This window comes from Macrotis lagotis, chromosome 1 (genome assembly GCF_037893015.1).
Source record: "Macrotis lagotis isolate mMagLag1 chromosome 1, bilby.v1.9.chrom.fasta, whole genome shotgun sequence".
NCBI classification, from domain to species: domain Eukaryota; kingdom Metazoa; phylum Chordata; class Mammalia; order Peramelemorphia; family Peramelidae; genus Macrotis; species Macrotis lagotis.
The window spans coordinates 519,682,575-519,703,457 of NC_133658.1; the positions used below are offsets into that span (position 1 = coordinate 519,682,575).

General features: G+C 37.8%; 1 protein-coding gene across 1 annotated transcript in view; it reads left to right on the forward strand.

Annotated features, from left to right (window-relative positions):
• The window catches only part of SRPX (sushi repeat containing protein X-linked), a 99,114-nt gene that overhangs the window by 68,209 nt on the left and 10,022 nt on the right, over positions 1-20,883 (forward strand). Inside the window, exons 5-8 of the mRNA XM_074214193.1 lie at positions 8,557-8,683; positions 13,587-13,708; positions 15,815-15,994; positions 19,585-19,718. Of these exons, the coding sequence (XP_074070294.1) occupies positions 8,557-8,683; positions 13,587-13,708; positions 15,815-15,994; positions 19,585-19,718 (563 nt within the window). The remainder of the gene's footprint in view (positions 1-8,556; positions 8,684-13,586; positions 13,709-15,814; positions 15,995-19,584; positions 19,719-20,883) is intronic.

Genomic DNA, 20,883 nt, shown 5'->3' on the forward strand with positions numbered 1-20,883 from the left:
TAATTTAATTGAATATACATTTATTAAGCTCCTATGAGATACACCACTGAGATGTCATAGGAAAAGAGAAAAAACCTTTAACAGCCTCTGCCCTCCAAGAGCTTACATTCCCAAAGGGGGTGGGGGGGGGGTGGGGATGCAACAATTATACAGATAGATAGTCAGTACAAGTAGATTTGAAAAAGGGCCTGAGCTAGTCACTAAGGAAGTCAGATCTCAGAGCTTTCCATAGGCGGGGATGTAATAAAGCTGCATAGAGATATAGACTTGCTGTTCAGTTAAAAGATGATTCCATCACAAGTCTGCCTGGAGTTAACTGTGCTATTTGCAGAGATGCATGTGGAGAGGCAAAAATCACTGGAGCTGAAAGCAAATGTCTGATTTGTTTTCTAAAAACCTCTAGGTCCTGATTGTATCATGTTTGGTAAATGTGCATTGCAATACAAAAACCAGACAGCCGAAAAGCAGAGAGGTTTATTAGGGGAGTGGGCAAGGAGTCAGATTTTTTAGGTCTAGAACTGGAAAGACCTTCAAGGCCAACCCTCACATTTACAGATGGAAAAACTAAGGCTAGGAGAGAGTTTAAGTGATATATGTAGGGTCATACAGCTAGTAATTGTCTGAGGCAAAATTTCAACTCCTGCATCCCTAATGACAGGCCTAGCATATAACTACCAACACATTAGCCATGTACCAGCTTTGGTTTCCATCTTGGTTCCCTCACTGCCTAGTTGTGTAGCCTTAGACAAATTACTTTTCTAGGCCTCAATTTCCTCATCCACAAAATGAAGTGATTAAGTTAGATGATATTTTTAAATTAAAAAAATTTCTGATAGCAAGTTTATTTATTTATAATTGGTTAATCTGTCCCTCCCACTCCCCACTCCTTATTGAGTAAACAAATAAACAAATGAAATCCAAATCTCTCAATACACATCTACATAGTTCAGCAAGACAAATTTTCACATTATTCATATCCAAAAATTTATATCTCATTTTTAAATATATTATCTCTCTGTCAAGGAGTTTTTAGCATGTTTCATCTTCTTTCTTTTGGACTTTTTGTTTAATCGTTGCATTGATCAGAGTTTTAAAGTCTTCCTGGTCACTTAGTGGATAAGACACCGGAGTCAGGAGAACCTGAGTTCAAATTTGGCTTCAGTTGTTGATAGTTATTAGTTGTGTGAGTCTGGACAAGTCACTTAACAGTATTTCTCTCACAAAAAAGTCTTTATGAATGGCTTTTCTCTATAATATTATTATTCTATAAATTGTTTTCCTAGCTCTACTCACTTCAATCTGCATCAGTTCATAAAAGTCTTCCCAGTGAATTTTGAAATTGTCTATTTCATCATTTCTTATTTTTTTTTAGGTTTTTGCAAGGCAAATGGGGTTAAGTGGCTTGCCCAAGGCCACACAGCTAGGTAATTATTAAGTGTCTGAGACCGGATTTGAACCCAGGTACTCCTGACTCTAGGGCCGGTGCTTTATCCACTACGCCACCTAGCCACCCCCTCATCATTTCTTATTGCACAATAAGAAATTATTCTTACTTTCTCTTCTTACTTTCATATACCACAGTTTACTTAGCTATTCCACAAGGAGTCCCTTTTATTTTCCAATTTTGCATACATATGTAATATTTTGTACATAATTCCTTTTCCTTTTCCTTTGATTTATTAGAGGTACTGGCCTAGTAATAGTCAAGAATATGCATAGTTTGTAACTTTCTGTACCTATGAACTAGATGTTTTTTAAAGTCCTTTCTAGATCTATAGGTCCATGATTATGTAGTCTCTACCTTCTAATTTACATTGGAAATGAAAACTTCTTATTGTTACTGTGCCACTTCTTAATTCATATTATCAGTGAATCACATAGACCTTAAATTTTAAAGGCTTTTCATAATGTGAATTTGAGGCTAATGGAGTTCTAGACTGTATCTCTACATGGTTGAGGGTGCTGGTTTCTATTCTTGGAGTTCTCATGGATTCTCCTTCCATTTCAGTTTGGTACTCTTCCTAGTGCCTTTTGTTCTGCTTGGGCAGCCTCTTTTCACTCTCTGTTCCACTCTGTTGTGAGATTGTCCCCTATCCTTGAAATTAGCCCCACCACCATCAAGCCTACACCATGTAAAATTGGGAGTAGCAGTGGTGGCTGTTCATGAGAGATTTCATGGGAGAAGTGAAAGAGAAGGAATTTGAAGAAGGCAGGAGAGGGAGCATGATTGCCTTGGGGAATCTAGAAGAAGATGGCATGGAAGAAGGAAGAGATAAAAGAAGGGATAAGGGTAGTAACTGAGTAACCATGTTTAAAGAGCTAAGACAAGAGTTCCTGACTGGACAAAAAAAGCTTAGGGGTGCCAGGGAAATGGTGTCCTGCTACATTTTGGACATGGGTGATAAAAAACAATCATAAAAAATCCTACTCTTGGGTTAACTAGGTGGCACAGTGAGCACTGGCCCTGGAATCAGGAGGATGTGAGTTCAAATCAGGCCTCCTTAGCTATGTGCCCTTGGACAGGTCACTTAACCCCATTGCCTTGCCCCCCAAAAAATTTCTACTCAGCAATCTGCATTTATATAGTGCTCTAAGATTTGCAAAGTGATTTCTTTATAACATTCCAATGAAGGAGGAAGGCTAGTTTTTACTAATGTAATTTTATAGATGAGGAAAAAAGTTAAATGACTAGTCTGTGATTACACAAAGTGATTTCTTTATAACATTCCAATGAAGGAGGAAGGCTAGTTTTTACTAATGTAATTTTATAGATGAGGAAAAAGGTTAAATGACTAGTCTGTGATTACCAAAAGTCAAAGTCAGATTTTCCTTAATTCAGAACTAAATTTGCCTCTATGTACCTTTCATCCATTGCTCTTACCTCTCTCCTCTGTAGCCAAGCAAAACAGTGTCACCTTACTTACTGAGATAATATTTCTAAAGTAGTTATCACAGTATTCATAGTAGGCACTTAATGAATGCTTGTTCCCTCCCCAACGTTCTCCCTTCTACTATGCAGTTTTTTAGATCTTTGAAGAAAACAGTCATGTTCCCAACTATGTCTTTTTATCTCCAATTTCTTCAATAAATCTTCTTATGTCAAGGTCTTTTACCATCCTGTTGACCTTTTGAACATCTCTAATTCATTAAAATCTATCCTAGAATTAAAATCCATCCATTGAGAACTGAAGTCAGTACTCAGGATGGGATTTGATTAAGACAGAGACGTGGATAGTTCTGGGCATACTGCCTCTGAGAATGGAGGTTAAGATCCCATTATAGTTTTTTTGGCTGCCCCATCATGTAATGGACTCAATTTGACACAAAAACATTGAAATCTTTTTCACCTGAAATGTCACCTAACCACAGTTTCTCACATCAAATACTTATATAGTTGCTTTTTTGAACCTAAATGTGAGACTTTGCTTTACTCTTATTAAGTTGTTAAATACCATTATTTGATAGTTCTAGTCTGCTCAGACCTTACTGGACCCTAACTAAATCCTTTAACATGTCCATTAGCTCTCTCAGCTTGGAGTCCATTTCTAATGCAATAAATATGCCAACTCTATTGGCATCCAAGGGGGTATTAGAATCTAAGATTTTAACTTAGTGTTTCAATGTGTTCAAATTATCTGGCCCAGTGGCATCACTGACTCAAGAATGAAGGATGTCTGTTTCTATAGCAACAACATTTCACTCCATTGATGGAAATTTGTGGTAATTTACCTAATGGTTGCCATTGGTGTTTAATAATTGGTTTGGCTTCCTAAAGGATAAAATGAAAGAGAAAATCAGATGTTTCAGCTGAGAAAGAAAGCAGGATGCTTGGAAATAAACTGGTTTTGATATTTGGTATTTTGGTTTCCTTCCTTCCTTCCCTGCCTCCTTCCCCAACCCTCTCTTTCTTTCCCTTCCTTTGTCCCTCCCTCCTTCCCTCCTCCCTCTTTGCCTCCCTCCATTCCTTCCTTCCTTCTTCCCTCTTTCCTGCCTTCCTTCCTTCCCTCCATTCCTCCCTCCCTCCTTCCATTCTCTCTTCCTTCATCCCTCCATTCTTCCCTTCTTCCCTCCCTCCATTCCTTCTTCCTTTCCTCTCTTTCTCTCCTCCTTCCTTCTGTCCTTTCTCCCTTGCTCACTCCTCCATACCTCATTGGCTTCATCCTTCCCTAATTCCTTTCTCTGTTCCTCCCTTTCTCTCTTTCTTCCTTCTGCACTTTCTACCCTCCCTTCTCCCTCCCTCTTTGCCTCCCTCCTTTCCTTCCTTCCTCCCTCCCTCCCTCCCTCCCTTCCTCCCTCCCTTCCTTCCTTCCTTCCTTCCTTCCTTCCTTCCTTCCTTCCTTCCTTCCTTCCTTCCTTCCTTCCTTCCTTCCTTTCTCCCTTTCTCCCTCTCTCCCTTCTTCCCTCCCTCCCTTCCTTTCTCCCTCCGTTCCTTCTCTTCTTTCCTTCCTTCCTTTCTTCATTTCCTCACTACCCTCCTCTTTCTTCTTAGCAAGCATGTGACATTTATTCATTCTAGGTAAGGTTTATAAATTGTACCTTGCTGTATGTTGCTATCACCAGTGACTTTAAGCCTTTACTGGATGTAACTTGTATGCAATGCTGAGGAAAATGTTATAGTATTAAAACATTTCTGATTAAAAAGTAATGCTAATGTAACAGCAATATTGTTTGATGAACTGTGAATGACAATACAATGATCCAAGACAATCCCAAAGGACTTATCATGAAACACACTTTCTGCTTCCAGAGAAAACTGATGATTGAAAACAGATTGAGGCATGCTATTTTTCACTTTCATTTTTTTTTAATTTAAGTCTTCTTGTACAAGATGTCTAATATGGAAATGTTTTGCATAATTACACATATTAACCTAAAAAAAGTAATGCTAAAAAGTGCCTTTTATTGGAAGCTCCTTACTCTATTTCCCTGAATATAATACACTGTATTGCTGGCTTTGTTTACTTTAGGCCTGCCTCTAGCCCTCATTTAGGCCAATGAAAAGAGCTCAAACAGTTACTAATTGCTAGATATAGATGCTACCTTTTAGAAATCTAAGAGGCAGAAACAGGGCTATAATCAGGAGGAAAAATTTCTATCCAAGATCAGAAAGCCTTATGAAGTGTGGTAAAAAGGTATATAATAAATTGAAGTATAATCTGATTCAGGATATTGAAATTTATATTAAAGGGGGTATCAATGAAGAAAAGTTACAGTCAAGGTAATGCAAAGAATACCGGACTCAAAGATTGTATCTCAAAGGTCTTGTCCTAACTCTGGTACAAATATATAAACTTGAACAAATTACTTTGCCTCTTTAGGTCTCAACTTCTTCATCCATAAAATGAGGGAGAGTCAGACTAGATCAGGGGCTTTTAGTTTTTGCTTTCCTGGTGATACCAATGGACTACTTTCATTTTAGAAAGGTTAATGATATAGATGATAGAATACAGTGGACTTGGAATCAGGAAGATCCCTGGCATCAAATTCTTATTATTACCCATGTCACTTTAGATAAATCACTTTACCTGTCTGCCTCTGTTTCAATTATGAAAAGGACTTGAAAACAGTCCACAGGATTGATGTTAGGATTAAGTGAGATAATATTTGTAAAGTACCTGGCACACAGTAGGCACTTAATAAATGTCTATTCCTCCCCCTTCTCAGAATAATGTTTTGAATGCATAAATAAAATCCATAGAATTATGAAGAAAATCAATTATAATGAAATACAGTTATTTATATATCTAACATCTTTCTTTCTTTATCTGTCTGTCCCTGTACCCGTCTCTATCTCTCTTTAAAGTTCATAGATCCCAGGTTAAAATTCTCTGAAGCAGATGTCAAAAAATCCCTTCTAGCCCTTGTGTACCTTATGACTTTGTGTGTTAGTAGTAACTGAGGATGAATGACTTTTACAATTCAGACTGAATAATTTCCATGATATCTGGCCTCCAGGTTAATTTTCAGCAAAGCAGTGGATTGTGATATACAAGTCTCTTTGCTCTCCCCTACTCCTCCTTAGATCCCCCAAAGCACACAGCTGTTTAAAGCATAGATTACCTCCTAACAAATATCAACCTCTGGTGACCCACTCTTGTATATTTAAGTTACATTAGTCAGAACTGGATTGAGGGAGCAGAGCCAAGATGGTGGAGTAGAGGAAGCATCACAGTCAAGCTCCCCCAACATTCCTCTCCAAATAACTTTAAAAATAATTCTTCAGATTGATTTCTTGAGCAGGAAAACCGACAAAAGGTTAGGCCGAGATATTTTCCCAGTCCAAGACGATTTAGGAGATTGGAAACAGAGCTTTGTGATACTGGGGTGGGGGGGCCAGGCTGGAGCCAACAGGACAGCAACACCAGGGGCAAAGCTTAGAGGCAGTGACAGTAGTGGTAGTAACTTGGGGAACTAATGAGCCAGAGACAGTAATATTCCAGCAATTTATCACAGGGGACCCTTGTGCTAACACTAGACATAGCACCAGACACTGATAATTCTATTGTCTATACCTGCTTCAGGATCACAGTTTTACAGTTGAATTCAATCACAAAGGTTAAAGGAGCAATATTGTTTATAACTGTGAGGGAACCAGGGCCCTTCCTGAGTATGAACCAGAGCATAGAACAGGAAGGCAAAAACTACATCTCTCCCAGATCAAACCATCTTGGAAGCACCAAAATCTTCCCAACCCTCAGAACTAACTCTGAAACGAGAAGTGAGGAAAAAGTCTGAAGCTTGGGAAAGAGCCTTCCCCCCCAACTTTAGCTCAAGAGCAGAGTTCGACTTTAACATAAAGACAAAGTCAAGAAATAGCCTTAAAAATGAAAACAACAACATTAAAAGAATCTGAACATTAAAAAGCTACTATAGTAAGAGGAAAGAACAAGACACAAATTTAGTAACAGACAATAATATCAAAACAGCTACCAGCAAAGCCTCAAAGGGAAAAAAATGGGGATTAGACCCAAGTCCTGCGAGAATTCTGAGCTAAAAAATGAATTGTCATGAATTATTTTGCATAGTTGGCCAGATCCACAGAAGAGGAAATAGTTATTAACCCCAGCTAAGAAAAAGACATCGAACAAGTCATAAATGAGCTCCTTCAGAACCATTACAAGTGAATTCTACTATATAATTAAGGAATAGTTAATCCCAATGCTATATTAAACTATTTGAAAAAAGTAAAGGTATGCTATTAAATTTCTTCTTTTCCACAAATAAAGTTTTGATACCTAAATATGGGAAAGCAAAAATAGAGAGAAAATTATAGATTATATAATTTTATAAGTTTGATTACATGAAATTAAAAGGCTTTTTAAACAAGTAAAACCAATGTTGCCAAAATTAGAAGGAAAACAGAAAACTAAGGGGGAAATTTACAACAAATGTCTCTGATAAAGACTTTATTCCTCAAATATAGAAGGAACTGTGCCATGTTTATAAAAATAAGAGCCAGTCTTCAATTGATAAATGACCAAAGAATATGAACAGGTAGTTTTCAGAAAAAGAAACAAAACCATCAATAGTCACATTAAAAATGCTCTAAATCAATATAGGTTAAATAAATGCAAATTAAAAACAACTCTGAGGTATCAGACTGGCCAACATAATAGAAAAGGAAACTGATAAATGATGGAGAGGATGTAGGAAAAGAAGTACTTTAATGCCCTATTAGAACTGGTGCAGCCATTCTGAAAAAAAATTTTTTTTGAGCTAAGCCTCAAGGGCTTTTGAACTATACATACCCTTTGACCTAGCAATACATTATTAGGTCTGTATCTCAAGAGATCAAAGAAAATGGAAAATAAACTATTTGTAAAAATAGATTTATAGCCTCTCTTTTTTATGGTGGCAAAGAAATGGAAATTGAAGGGATGTTCATCTAATGAGAAAAGGTTTAATATATTATGGTATGTGATTATGATGGAATATTATTGTACTATAAGAAATGACAAACCTAGAAAGTCTTATATGAACTGAGTCAAAGTGAAGTGAGCAGAACCCGGAGACAGTACTGAACTATCAAAGACTTAGCTATGCTGATCAAGGTAATGACATTAGATGATTCCAAAGTATTTGTGATGAAAAATGCTGTCCACCCATAGAGAAAAAACTGATGAAATCTGAGTGCAAATTGAAGCACTTTGGTAATTTTTCTTGATTTTTTTGCAACTTTGCTAATATGGAAATGTATTTTGCATGACTTTTTGTGTGTAATTGATTGCTTGCTTCTCAAGTGGTTGGTCAGGAGTGTGAAGGAGGAAGAGGGAAATTGGACCTTAAAATGAAAAAAAAATGAATGTTAAAAATAAATGTAAAATGCCTTAAAGGCAGGAAGGAAAAAATAACTGGACTGAGAAGGAAAAGCTAGCTAACTGATAGGGTTGAAGGAAGTGTTTAAAGATTCTCAAGATTAAAAACAGTGGTATTTACTATTGCTGAGTATGCAGGACAATCTGGATCCTTTTTTTTTCCCTACCCATCTGGACATGGGCATTGAAAGCGTTGTTCCTTAATGATGACAGTGAGGAAATTTCTGATTTTTTTGAGCAGATGTGGAGCCCCCTAGAATTCAGTGTCCCAGTGTAAAGGAGCGGATAGCAGAGCCCAATAAGCTGACTGTTCGTGTATTCTGGGAGACTCCGGAGGGAAGGGACACTGCAGACGGCATTCTGACTGAGTAAGTGAAAGATCATTTTATTTTTATTAATCCATTTAATTCCATATATCCAGTGATGCTGCTGCTGAACCCTGGTCAGTTTGAATTGTTCTACTTGTTTTGGTGATAGGTTTGTACTTGTCATTAACAGCAACAATGGGGCCTTTAAAGGGTTCTCTACACATTTTACTTACATGATTTCATTTGAGAGAGGGAGAAAATCCCACTACTATTGTACTAGACCATGAGGAACTGAGGCAGAGAACATTCCTGTGAAATAGATCATTGTCACAAAACCTATGTGTCAAACACAGCTTTCAAACCCATGATGCATTATGTTGTCCCCTTTAGACTTTAATTATAATACGAAGTGATGTAACGGATGAAACACTAATTATGGAATCAGGAAGACCTAAGTTCTAATTCTGCCTAACTATGCCCAACTAACTCTGTAAAGTGAGGATAATAATAATGCAAAGTTTGTAATAAATCCTACTAGTTGGTAGAAAGACTAAAGTAGGTATAAATAAGTCCTTGGTCAATTTTGGAAGATTGCTCATAGAACCAAAACAAATGACACTACTTGAGGAATGTTTTGTGTTTGTATGATAGAATTAGATATACCTTTGGGTCTATGTATAGCATAGCAAACTAGTTTCACATTGTGTGCTCTAACTTGTGGGCTTTTTTAAAATAGTTAGCTGACTAGATTTGGAATTTGGATTGGAATGATGACCCCTGGTATGGGGGGGAAAGGGAAGGAACAATTCCTAAAAAGCAATTCTGCCACACAGGAAAGGTAGCCAAGGGAAGAGGATAGATGTCAATGGGGAACAACACAGAGGTTCACTACTCCCTTACTAGCCCCCAAATCCAAAGGCAAGCTGGGCTTTCCAATCCATGACTTCAAAGTGCTCAGGGCTCAAACTTATATAGAGTTTTGTACAAAGAGTCAATATGGCAGTAATCAGAGACTGAAAAGTGGTGGCATGGTCTACATTAGTAGCCTCAAAACTGGAGGCCACTAAATCATTCATAAATATCCTTTCATGGCAGCTAGTGGATAGAGTCCTGAGCCTGGAGTCAGGAAGACTCATCTTCCTAGGTCCTACTGTGGCCTCAGACACTTATTAGTTGTGTGACTATAGGTAAGTCGTTTAACTCCATTTCCCTCAAGTTTCCACATCTGCCAAAATGAGTTGAAGAAAGAAAGACAAACCACTCTTGTATCTTTGCCAAGAAAACACTAATTGGGGTTACAAAAAATCAGATACAAGTGAGCAACAAGAACAACAAGGATCTCTATCACGTAGTAGTATAACCCCTGCCACATATTAATATTATCTATGCCTTACTGCATTATTTGTTTATTTATTTTGTTAAATATTTCCTAACTACATAATAATAATGTTTATCCTTCATTCTCGAAGAAGACCATAACATCAGGGATGTGATGCCATGACAAGCACATGAAAAGGATTTGAGTAAGGGGATGCTATGTTAAGCCATCCAACCTCACTTACCCCTCCAGGGTCATTTAAATCTAGGGGTCAGATATGAATCAGGACAACTGAAGATGGCTCTGGATCCTGGGCAATCAGGGTTAAGTGACTTACCCAAGGTCACACAGCTACTAAATAACTGAGGCTGAATTTGAACTGTATTCAGCAACATGGTGGTTTCCATAATCCTGAGAACTTGGTATCTGACACCAAGACAAAGGCCAATTGAATAAAGGTATTTTCTGTGATTCCAAACTGGGAAAGAAGAATGAAGGTCAGGGAACTCTAATTGTTCTGTAGTAAGCCAGTGAGGGGACCAATGGCACATCTCCACTTTAGTTTAGCATAAATGCATCCTGGATCCTGGAACTGTCTCAGTCACATCATTTGTAATGGACTGACACATGGTTTCTGACATCATGGGTTGTCTTTTGCATCACTGGTGCTCTTCAAGGAAGACAGTTTGTCCATTTATCCTTTTGTTTCTGATTTCTTCACCATTGGCTGCCTGCCTACCTCAGATTCTTAAAGGAGAGAAATTAAGCTGGTGGGTTTAAGAATGGGTCACATTTGTGAAATGAAATGAAGTCATGTAAGAATAGCATTTAACACTGAGTCAACTCAGCTGGGTCATTCGTGGGTTGTATTTTCTTAAAAGGTTCAGCAGCTGCATCTGCCTTGGCATTTTCATTGGTAATCTGGATGCTCTGGTTATAACTGTGACATTTTATAGGGCATTTTAATGACACCCTTCCCTCTACTGAAGTAACTTTTGCAATTTCTGTACTCTACCACATGGAACTTAGAAAGAATGCTGTAAACAAGGTGGAAATGAGAGGAACTAGACCCTCAGCTAAATGGGGAGATAAGGGGAGATTTGAATTGGAGATCTTTGTTGTTGTTCAGTTATTTCAGTAACATCTTAAATATCTAACTCATTGTGATCCCATTGGAATTTTCATAGCAAAATTACTGGAGTGGTTTGTCATTTCCTTCTCCAGCTCATTTTACAGATGAGAAACTGAGGCAGGTGGGGGTCAATGACTTGCCCAGAATCACATAGCCTGTATGTGGTTGAGTGCATATTTGATTCCAAGCCCAGAACTCTTTCTACTGTGTCACTTAACTGCCTCCCTCTTAGTTTATACTCTCATGTGTCCCACATCTATAGGGAGCAGGGGAATCAGCTATTCACAGGAAATGCAAATAAATAATTAAATAAATTAATAAATAAGTAAATATATGAATGAATGATAAACAAACAAACAAATAAATAAATACCAACAAAACTATCCTTTACTCAGTGGGTTAACTCAGCTTTGTAGGCTGTCATCAGTCAATAAACACTATTTGTCAAATATAGCATAAAGCACCAGGACTACAAAAACAGGCAGAAAGGCAGTCTGGACCTTCCAGGACCTTCCATTCTAATAAGTGAGTTGCAGAGAAAGGTACCTTCTTGGGAGGTATAGTGACAGAACGAGAACGAGAGAACGAGAGAGAGAGAGAGAGAGAGAGAGAGAGAGAGAGAGAGAGAGAGAGAGAGAGAGAGAGAGAGAAGGAAGAAGGAAAGGAAGGGATAAAAAAGGGAAGAAAGGATAGGAGGGAGTGAGGAAGGAAAGAAGGATGGAAGAAAGGAAGAAAGAAAGGAAGGAAGGAAAGAAGGGAGGAAGCAAGGAAGGAAAGAAAAAAGGAGGGAAAGAAATAAAGAAGGAAGCAAAGATGGAAGGACAGCAGGAAAGAATCAAGGAAGGAAAGAAGCAAGGAAGGAGAAAGGAAAGAAGGAAGGGAGGAAAGAAGGAAAGTCCTGCATGATGAGTTGGCCGCATATCCTGGACAGGAGTGAGTGAGTGTGTGTGGGATGTACTTCAGGGTGGTGTGTGCTAAATTTCAGGTTCTAACAATCTTACAATCTGTTTCCTTAAAGCTTTTCTTACTTTTGTTGCTTTGGAACTATTTTATCAACCTCCTCACAGCTTTGAGGAAAAAACAAGACCCTATGAAAAACATGAAACTAGGTCATAAAGTCTGGTAGGGATCTTGTCAAGTAAAACTTGATTATTCAACTATACATTTTATCCACTAGGTCACAGATCTCTCCTGTGGTCAGGAGGGATTTGTCTTTAACTCTTTTTACTTTGACTTAGCTCAGTCTAAAAGAGGTACTTAGGTACCATTCAGAGACACCTAGAATGCTCTGAAGTGAGACTCCCAAAGCTGAGAGAGAATTCTTCAGTAATACTTTCCAAGGTTTCTTATACAGTGTGGTCTTCCCCTACCCCTTCCCCCCTTTGATTTTCATGGGTGAACTATTGAACTAGATTCCCTGCATGTTTAACATATATTTTTAGCTGTGGGTCAGGCAGATTAAACATTATATTAACTTCTCAGGCCTCCCTGGCTATTGTAACATGCAAGGTAAAATTAACATTCTCAAACTATTTCTAGTCTTTCAGTGCTGTCTTGCCCCATAGTATCACTGATAGACCCCCTCTGCCTCCCTCCCCCCCTAAAAAGAGTTAGTTTTTCTGTTTGTTTGTAAATCTTGACTCAGAAGGTTTTTATCATAAAGACCATAATAAGATGCATCTTTCTTTGATCCCTTCCAAACTTTTCTTTCAGTGACCCTCTCCTGGGTCCTGGTTCTCTCTGTCCAGTGCTTCAGAAAACACCAAATAGTCTCAGGGTCTCCCCCTGGCTGTCCAGAGTTCCCTTTGATGAAGTCCCCTCAAAACCCAGGATTGTGCTCCAGAAGGTATTCTTTGCCAATGTTCTAGAATCATCCTTCTCTCTATTCTTCCTGCTTTAACTCTCTCCTCCCTTGGTGAAACACAATTATTGATAATATATTCAGACAGAGAAAATTATGTTTTGCTTTTAGTAAATGAAAATAAAATCCTAGCCTATGAAGTTTTTCTGGGCTTGATTCTGTAATAATGGAAATAAAACTAGTATTCAAGAACTACCCTGCCTTTTCACAGTTATCTCTGTTTCCTCTTCCCATGGGAAACTTCCACCCTGGTCAAACTTATTTCCATTTTCTAAATACAAAATGTGCAGTCCTATGGTCATATTGTTACTCTCTAGGATGTCTTCTGTCATTTCCTTCAGTTATTTCAATTTGATCTTTTAGGCCCTATCACCTCTGTGAAAACTCCTCTGACAGTTTCAACCTAGAGCAGTCTCTCAGCTGCTGTGGGACATCTTTACCAACTGTTTCTCTTGCATTTGGCATGTACTGTCTATTCTGTATTGGTGGCTATGATTTTGTGTACCTGGTCGGCCTTCCCAAGTTAGTCATAAACCCCTAGAAAGCAAGGTTGAAACTTCAACTTCTCAGACATCTCCAACTCTTAATACATGACCTGAATGCAGTATGCACTCTATAAATGTAAGAAAATAATCCCTCCTCCTTCTTTCAGTGTTATTTTGAAAGGCCTGCCTCCAGGGTCAGATTTCTCAGAAGGACACCATAAGATCCAATACACTGTCTATGACAGAGCTGAAAACAAGGGAACTTGTAAATTCCACATTAAAGTCAGAGGTAAGAATGATTACTCACCTTTTTTATTTAATTTTCTTTTCCTTTCTATTATCCCCCCCAAATTAGTCAAACGTTCTTTAGTAGGGGGTGGAGGGGAGGCAGGGTTGTCTTAATGATTTTTTTTCCCTTTCATTCTGTTCAGAAGCCTAGGATCTAGGGCAAATCAGGTAAAGATCAGGTAAACTAGGTGTGTGTGTGTGTGTGTGTGTGTGTGTGTGTGTATGTTGAAGAGGTACCAAACAGTGCTATCCAGGTAGCTGAGGTCAAATTTCACCTCAGATGATTAATAGTCATATAATAGCAGTTTCATATGCAGTTATCTTTTTTTAATTGTGCTATGTTATAGAAATGCTTGTTTTATTCTGCAAATTAAACATTAAATTTAACAATGAAAAAATTAATAACTGTTATTCTGGACAAGTCACTTGTCCACTCTTTGCCTCATTTTCTTAACCTGTAAAAGTGGGGATTATAATAGCACCTACCTCTCTGAGTTGTGATTATTAAATAAGAATATTTGTAATGTTTTTCAAAATTTAAAACTATATAGCTATATATTTATAAAACTATATATTATATAATATATAAAACTATATAACATATTATAATATATTTAAAACTGTATGACTATATATAAAATTATATATTGCATATGGTTAAAGCATAAGTATATAAAACTATATATTATATATATATATATAAAGCTATAACTATATATAAAATATATATTTAAAATGATAAAGCTATATATTTAAAATTATAAAACTATATATTCTCCCCTCCCCCCATCTTTATTTCCTTTCTCCCCTTTTTTGATTTTCTCTTTCCCTTAGATGGCCCAGGGTCCTCCTTCATGGTGCCTCATTGAATCCTAGGCATTGTTTCCTAAGGCTTTTGTTCACTTCCAACCATAGAAGAGAGCCTTTTTGTAAATGGAAATTAGGGGATGGGGGAGAGAGGATAAAGGGATGGAAGGAACATGATAGAGATTAGAAGCTATACTTCTCAGGTGAAATGAAAGGGCTTCATTTCACCACATTCAGTCTGAACAGGAACAGGGCAGCAGCCAGAGTGTTTAGAGATAAGAGGTAAGCACCATTATAGTGTTCTTGGTAGAGGATAAGCTCAAGGACAATTGACTCATGGAGAAGTGGTCAGGCATATCAGGAGAGATCAGAGTACAGGATGTCCCCTAAAGTCTTTTAAGCTATAGAAGACTAAAACTAATTAATATACATGAATCTAACCTCAAATGCCCTGCAATAAAGGGTACATTTACATTTTATTTTTCTTTGGTTATTGAAGCATGCAGGTATGAGGCAGGGGTTTGGAAAGAGAAATTATATCAGTTAAATAGAAAACACTTGAGAAACAGGAAGAATGACCTGGACATTTGTAGATAAAGGCTACCAGCATGTTAAAGGGCTAATCTTAAGACAAATGAAGTGAATGTCAAAGGAGGAGAGATTCCTGAGAGATGGCAACATGAGGGTTGTTCTGGTTATGGCAACATGGAGCAAAAAGTAAGTCACCAGGATCCTCTTATTCCTGGTTCACTACTGTTAGAGAAATGAGAAAAAGTACATCCATTCCAGGAGTGATAGTCAAGGCTGTAGTGTTTTCTAAGAGGGGCCAGGTTTCCATGAGTAAAGAAGATGTCAGGAAGAGGTCTAAGAAGATGGAATGGGAAAAATAAAAAAAAAATGAAAGTTTTTTTTAAAAAAAGATTGATAATTACCTACTTGTGTGATCTTGGACAAGTCACTTAACCCCTTACAAAAACCAAAAATAAAAAAAATAAAAAGAGATGAAATGTTTGTGCATGATAGAAACGGGGTTTCCAAAGCCTATAACGGAAAGAAAGGAAAATAAGTAAGGAGAAAGTAGTTAAAGATGAAGGGTTGGGGAGCAGGAAAGGAGTTTTATACTGAGCTAGCCTATGACTCTAAATTCAAGAATACAGAGAAGAAAACTTGCTAGCCAAAGGTCATTGGATTTTCCTCACTCTTCTACCTTTCCTTTTTTTGGAAATACTAGAATTCCCACTTACGACTCTAACTGTCATTTTGAAGAAGGCTTTGTTTTCTGAATGTCCTCTTTTTGTAGTCCAGCGTTGCAATAAGCTTCACGCTCCAGAGAATGGTTACATCAAATGTTCCAGTGATGGCAATAATTATGGAGCGACCTGTGAGTTTTCCTGCATTGGAGGTTACGAGCTACAAGGTAGCCCAGCCAGAGTATGCCAGTCCAACTTGGCCTGGTCAGGCACAGATCCAACTTGCAAAGGTAAGTGAGGAACTGATTCTTGGCCTGACATGGGAAAGCCTGTGATATCATATGTTCAGAATTAAAGGGATGGGAAGTGTGGGACTTCTTTTCTATTTTGGAGGCTTTAAATGGAATTTTACTTCATTTGCGTGGTTGAAAACTATCCCAACCCTCCTCATTGTGGGGGCTATCTCTCTTACTTGTTCCTTCATCTTAACACTTATCACCTTCTTCTATCCTCTGTGTCGAAAACTGAGGATTGGTGTTTAACAAAATTTTCAAGCAGGAAATGTTCATTTTCATTGCTCTCAGTGTCCCCTTTCTATAGGGTGGTGGAATGAAAGAGGTGTGGGTTAGAAAATAGAAGACTAGACTTCTGGTGCTAGCTCTGCTAAATATTTACTGAGGAACCTTGGGTGAATTATTTAATTTAGAGGAAGGAGGTACTTCAGTTTCCTCATCTATAAAATTGGCTTGAATAGTATCTAAATTATTTACCTTATCTTTGCAACCATGACTCAGATGAGAAAATATATGAACGCCTTTGTAAGCCTTAAAGCACAAATGATGATAAAGAATTATCATAGGAAGTGTAGAAGAAGCCTTTGAGCACTTGCCATCCTGTCTTTTGTTCTGGGCCTGAAGTCAGGAAGATGTGAGTTCAAGTTTGGATAGGTAGGATGTCTTTGACAACACTCCCCTCACCATAGTAAATATAATGTGCAAGTCATGTCATCATGTATATGAAGACATGGTCCTCTTCAATCACGAAGGACAACCATTAAATACTGGGGATACAAAGAGAAAGAAACTAGCCCTTCCCCTCAAGGACTCACAGTCTGATGGAGGAGTCCACATGACTGATCCCATACACAGAAACTGTAAACAAGATAATTTGGAAATAACAAAAGAAAGGCACTAGAATTAAGAGGAATAGGGAAAGGTTTTCTTTAGGAAGTGGGATTTTATATGACACTAGAAGGAAGCAAAAGAATCCAGAGAGCAGAAATGATAAGACAGAGCATTCCAGGATACGGGGATGGCTACAGGAACTGCCAGAAGTTGAGGGATTGAGGGCCTTGTTTCAGAAACAAAAAGGAAGTTGATGTCACTGGAGTATATAAAGGGGTTTAAAGTGTAAGAAGACTGGAAAGACGAATGGAAAGGCAGGTTATGAAGGACTTTGAACACCAAACAGAAGAATTCATTGGTGGGGTCGAGGAAGAAAAGAGGTGGACCTGATTTGTGCTTTAGGAAGATGATTTTGACAGCTGAGTGGAGTGGGGAAAGACCAACTCGCAGGCTATTGCAATGATGGTGATGAAAGTGGTAAGAGATGATGGTGGCAGACTATGTCTCTATGTTGGCCTCTATCTGTCTGTGTCTCCTCTGTGTCTTTGCCTCCCTCTTTCTCTGTATTGCTTTGAATACAAACACACACACACACACACACACACACATGCACGCATAAACATACACACAGACACCCTGAATGCTCTTTATTTTTGGTGTTCAGATAACTTGCTATTTATCTTTTTTTTAAGTTTTTGTAAGGCAAGGGTTAAGTGGCTTCCCCAAGGCCACATAACTAGGTAATTATTAAGTGTCTGAGGTTGGATTTGAACTCAGGTACTCCTGACTCCAGGGCTGGTGCTCTATCCACTGTGCCACCTGGCCACCCTACTATGCTACCTAGCCTCCCTTAACTTGCTATTTATCAAAAGATCCATGTTCCTCTTTGAGTCATATGGAAGCCCTTTGTTTTATATAAATGCAGAGTAAATGTTAATATATTTGTTTAAAAGTGAAGGAAATTTGCCTTTTTGTCATATACATTTTCTTACTACCATATTTGAATCTTTTACAATATAGGTTGTGGTAATGTCTTTGGTAAGAATGGATTTGGGCTATTAAGCATGATGTTGAGCTTCTTCTCCCTAGTTTAATTGGAGAAATCTCTAATATTACCATAGTATTAAGCTTTGATTGAATAGATTTTGCTTAAAAACATCATGATCAGGTACTTTTATTTCCTTAAATTCAGAATTATGAGCAGTAAAAAGACATCATTCCATGCCAGAATAATGAGTAACATCATAGTATCAGTCCTAGAACAAGCATTAATTTTGAGATAACCATCCATATGACTTCAACTAGTAATATTTTTATTTTAAAAAGTATTGAACAAATAACTGAATCACTCAGATTTGTTTGTGGAAACAAAGGAATTTATGATGGCATTTCAGGACCAGGTTTTCACATTTAAAAATTTTAGGATAACCATCTTCAAGATGACTATATGGCCATATGTAATATATATATGTATATATATATATATATATATATATATATATATATATATATATATATATATACACATTAAGATTCATTGAAACTGGAGCAAACTATCCAAACTATAGTCTCCATTTTACTATTTTAATGGATGTAATTATATCAATTATGCATTATCCCCAAGCTAGGCAGAACAAATTCTATCAAAATATAGATTTCTGGCAAAGAAAATAATCATATTGGAACAAGAAGTGGCATATATCCTCCCCATCAATCTGTCTGCTACAGGAGTTGTATTCAGAACATATTCATTAAAAATATACAAGATAAGTTTATATTATAATCCCATGTTTAGCAACAGTAACAACAAAACCAGTTGTTATTGTTTTTTAAACCACAATACAACAATATTCAGAACTTTAAATATTAAAGAATAAATCAAGAAGAGTCATTTTTTCAGGGAAAAGCATTTTGTTATTCTTAAAACTTTGTATCAATGTCATTTGTTATTTTATATATCTTTTTTCTCTCTCTAAATATCTTTTAACTCAGAGGCAGTGAAGAATTTTGAATCAGGGGATATGGGTTTGAATCTTGCCTGTCATAATCTTTGAATCCTTGGACTTAACCAATCTGGGTCTCAGTTTCTTCATCTTGGAACAGATGGTTCACTTCAGTTAGGTAGTGTAGTGGTTAGAGCACTGATCTTGGAGTCAGGTGGATGGGAGTTCAAATGCAACCTCAGATACCTGACACTTAACTAGCTATGTGACCTTGGGCAAGTCACTTAACCCTGATTGCCTTGCATCCAGGGCAAATCCTGGATTCATATCTGACCACTGAACCCAGAGGACTCTGGAAGAGAAAGTGAGGTTGATGACTTAGCACAGCATCCATCACTCAAATCCAATTCACTTGCTTATCATGACATCACCTCCCTGATGTCATGGTCTTTTTCATGAACAAAAGACAAACAGCAACAATCAGCAAATAGCACAAAGGAAGCCTTCTTCTGAATGACATTCCTTGTCAATCTGAACTTTGCCCTCTATTTTCTGCTCTTTTCAACCTCAACTAATCCCCCCTGCCCCCATCCTCCAGTGACTTACTCTTTTATATTGAATTTATACTATCATTCCATCACAAGCTCCTAGAGGACAGGAAATCTTCCATGTTTTTGCCTCTGGTCTTAGCATGGTACTGACCCAAAGGAGACTCAAAATATTTCAATTGTTTGATTTCCTGGAATATGGAGCATTCTGAGCAGAAATCATGTATCTCTATCCCAGACATTGACCAGTCTTTTCCCACTGCAGCTATGAAGATCAATGTGGGTGTCAGGACTGCCGCGGCCCTTCTGGATCAGTTTTATGAGAAAAGAAGGCTTCTTATTGTGTCTACACCAACTGCCCGTAACTTGTACTACAGGGCACAGCTCTCGATGCTACAGGTAAGACACACTTAGGGGGAAGGATAGGGGATAGGGAAAACCTTCCCTGAATCCCCCCTCCACCCTTTCCCCTAAAAGAAGTCAGGAATGACCTATTTCTCCTCCAGCTTTACAGAGCACTGTATTCTTTGATTTGGATTTACTATATACTCTGCCCACATCCCCCTCCCCATTAATAGAATGCAAGTACCTTCAGGGCAGGATTGTCTGTTCTGGTCATCATATCCTCAGGCCCCCCAGCCTAGTGCCTGACATAGTAGGTGCTTCATAAATGCTTGTTGGATTGGAAATGTATTTCTTATTTATCATTCTGTGTTTATGTTGTTCCCCCTACCAGACAAGCCTCAGGTGAACAGTGGCTATCTTCTCAAAACTTTTTCTCTCATCCATTTCCTGGCACAGTATCTCCCTCAGTATTTAATGTGTTCTTGTTGAATTGAAATGAATAAAGGATAAAGTGGGTGCCAAAAAATGAAGCCAGTTCATAGATTTCCTTCTTTACTTCCTTCCTTCCTTCCTCTCTCTCTCCCTTCCTCCCTCTCTTCCTTTCCACCCTCCCTTCTTTCCTTTCTTTTCCCTCCCTCCATTCTTTCTTCATTCCTTCTTTCCTCCTTCTCTCCTTTCTTCCATTATTTTTCTTCTTCTTTCCTCCTTAAGATCTTTCCTCCACCTCCCTCCCCCTTCTTTCCTTCCTTCTGTCCCTCCCTCCTTCCTTCTTTGCTTTAATTCCTCAATTTGTTAAGTACCCCTATCAAATAACTGTGCTCAGAATGACAAGGAAATACTTCAGAATTTTGAATATCTGTGATTTCTTGAGTGTGGTATCTATTCATAATAACACAGATCAATATGTTTCTATTACAAGAGTTTCTGTGACCAAAGGAAAAAGTCTTTACTGTGGGATCAACCTGACAATGAACTTTTCTAAATTTAATTGAACTGATTCTTAGATGACAACCTCACACTTCCACTGTTGGCCTATCACTAAAATTTTTATATCTTGTATGTCTGCTTTTATATCTTGTTTCGTATAGCTAATACTTTTTATATCTTTTATACTTGCTAGCTTAACTTTAAAAGTCTCCAGTGTTAGCTTCATGTCTCAATGAGGCATTAGAATTGGATTTTAGTGGTGACTAGGAGATATATATATTTACAAGGAATT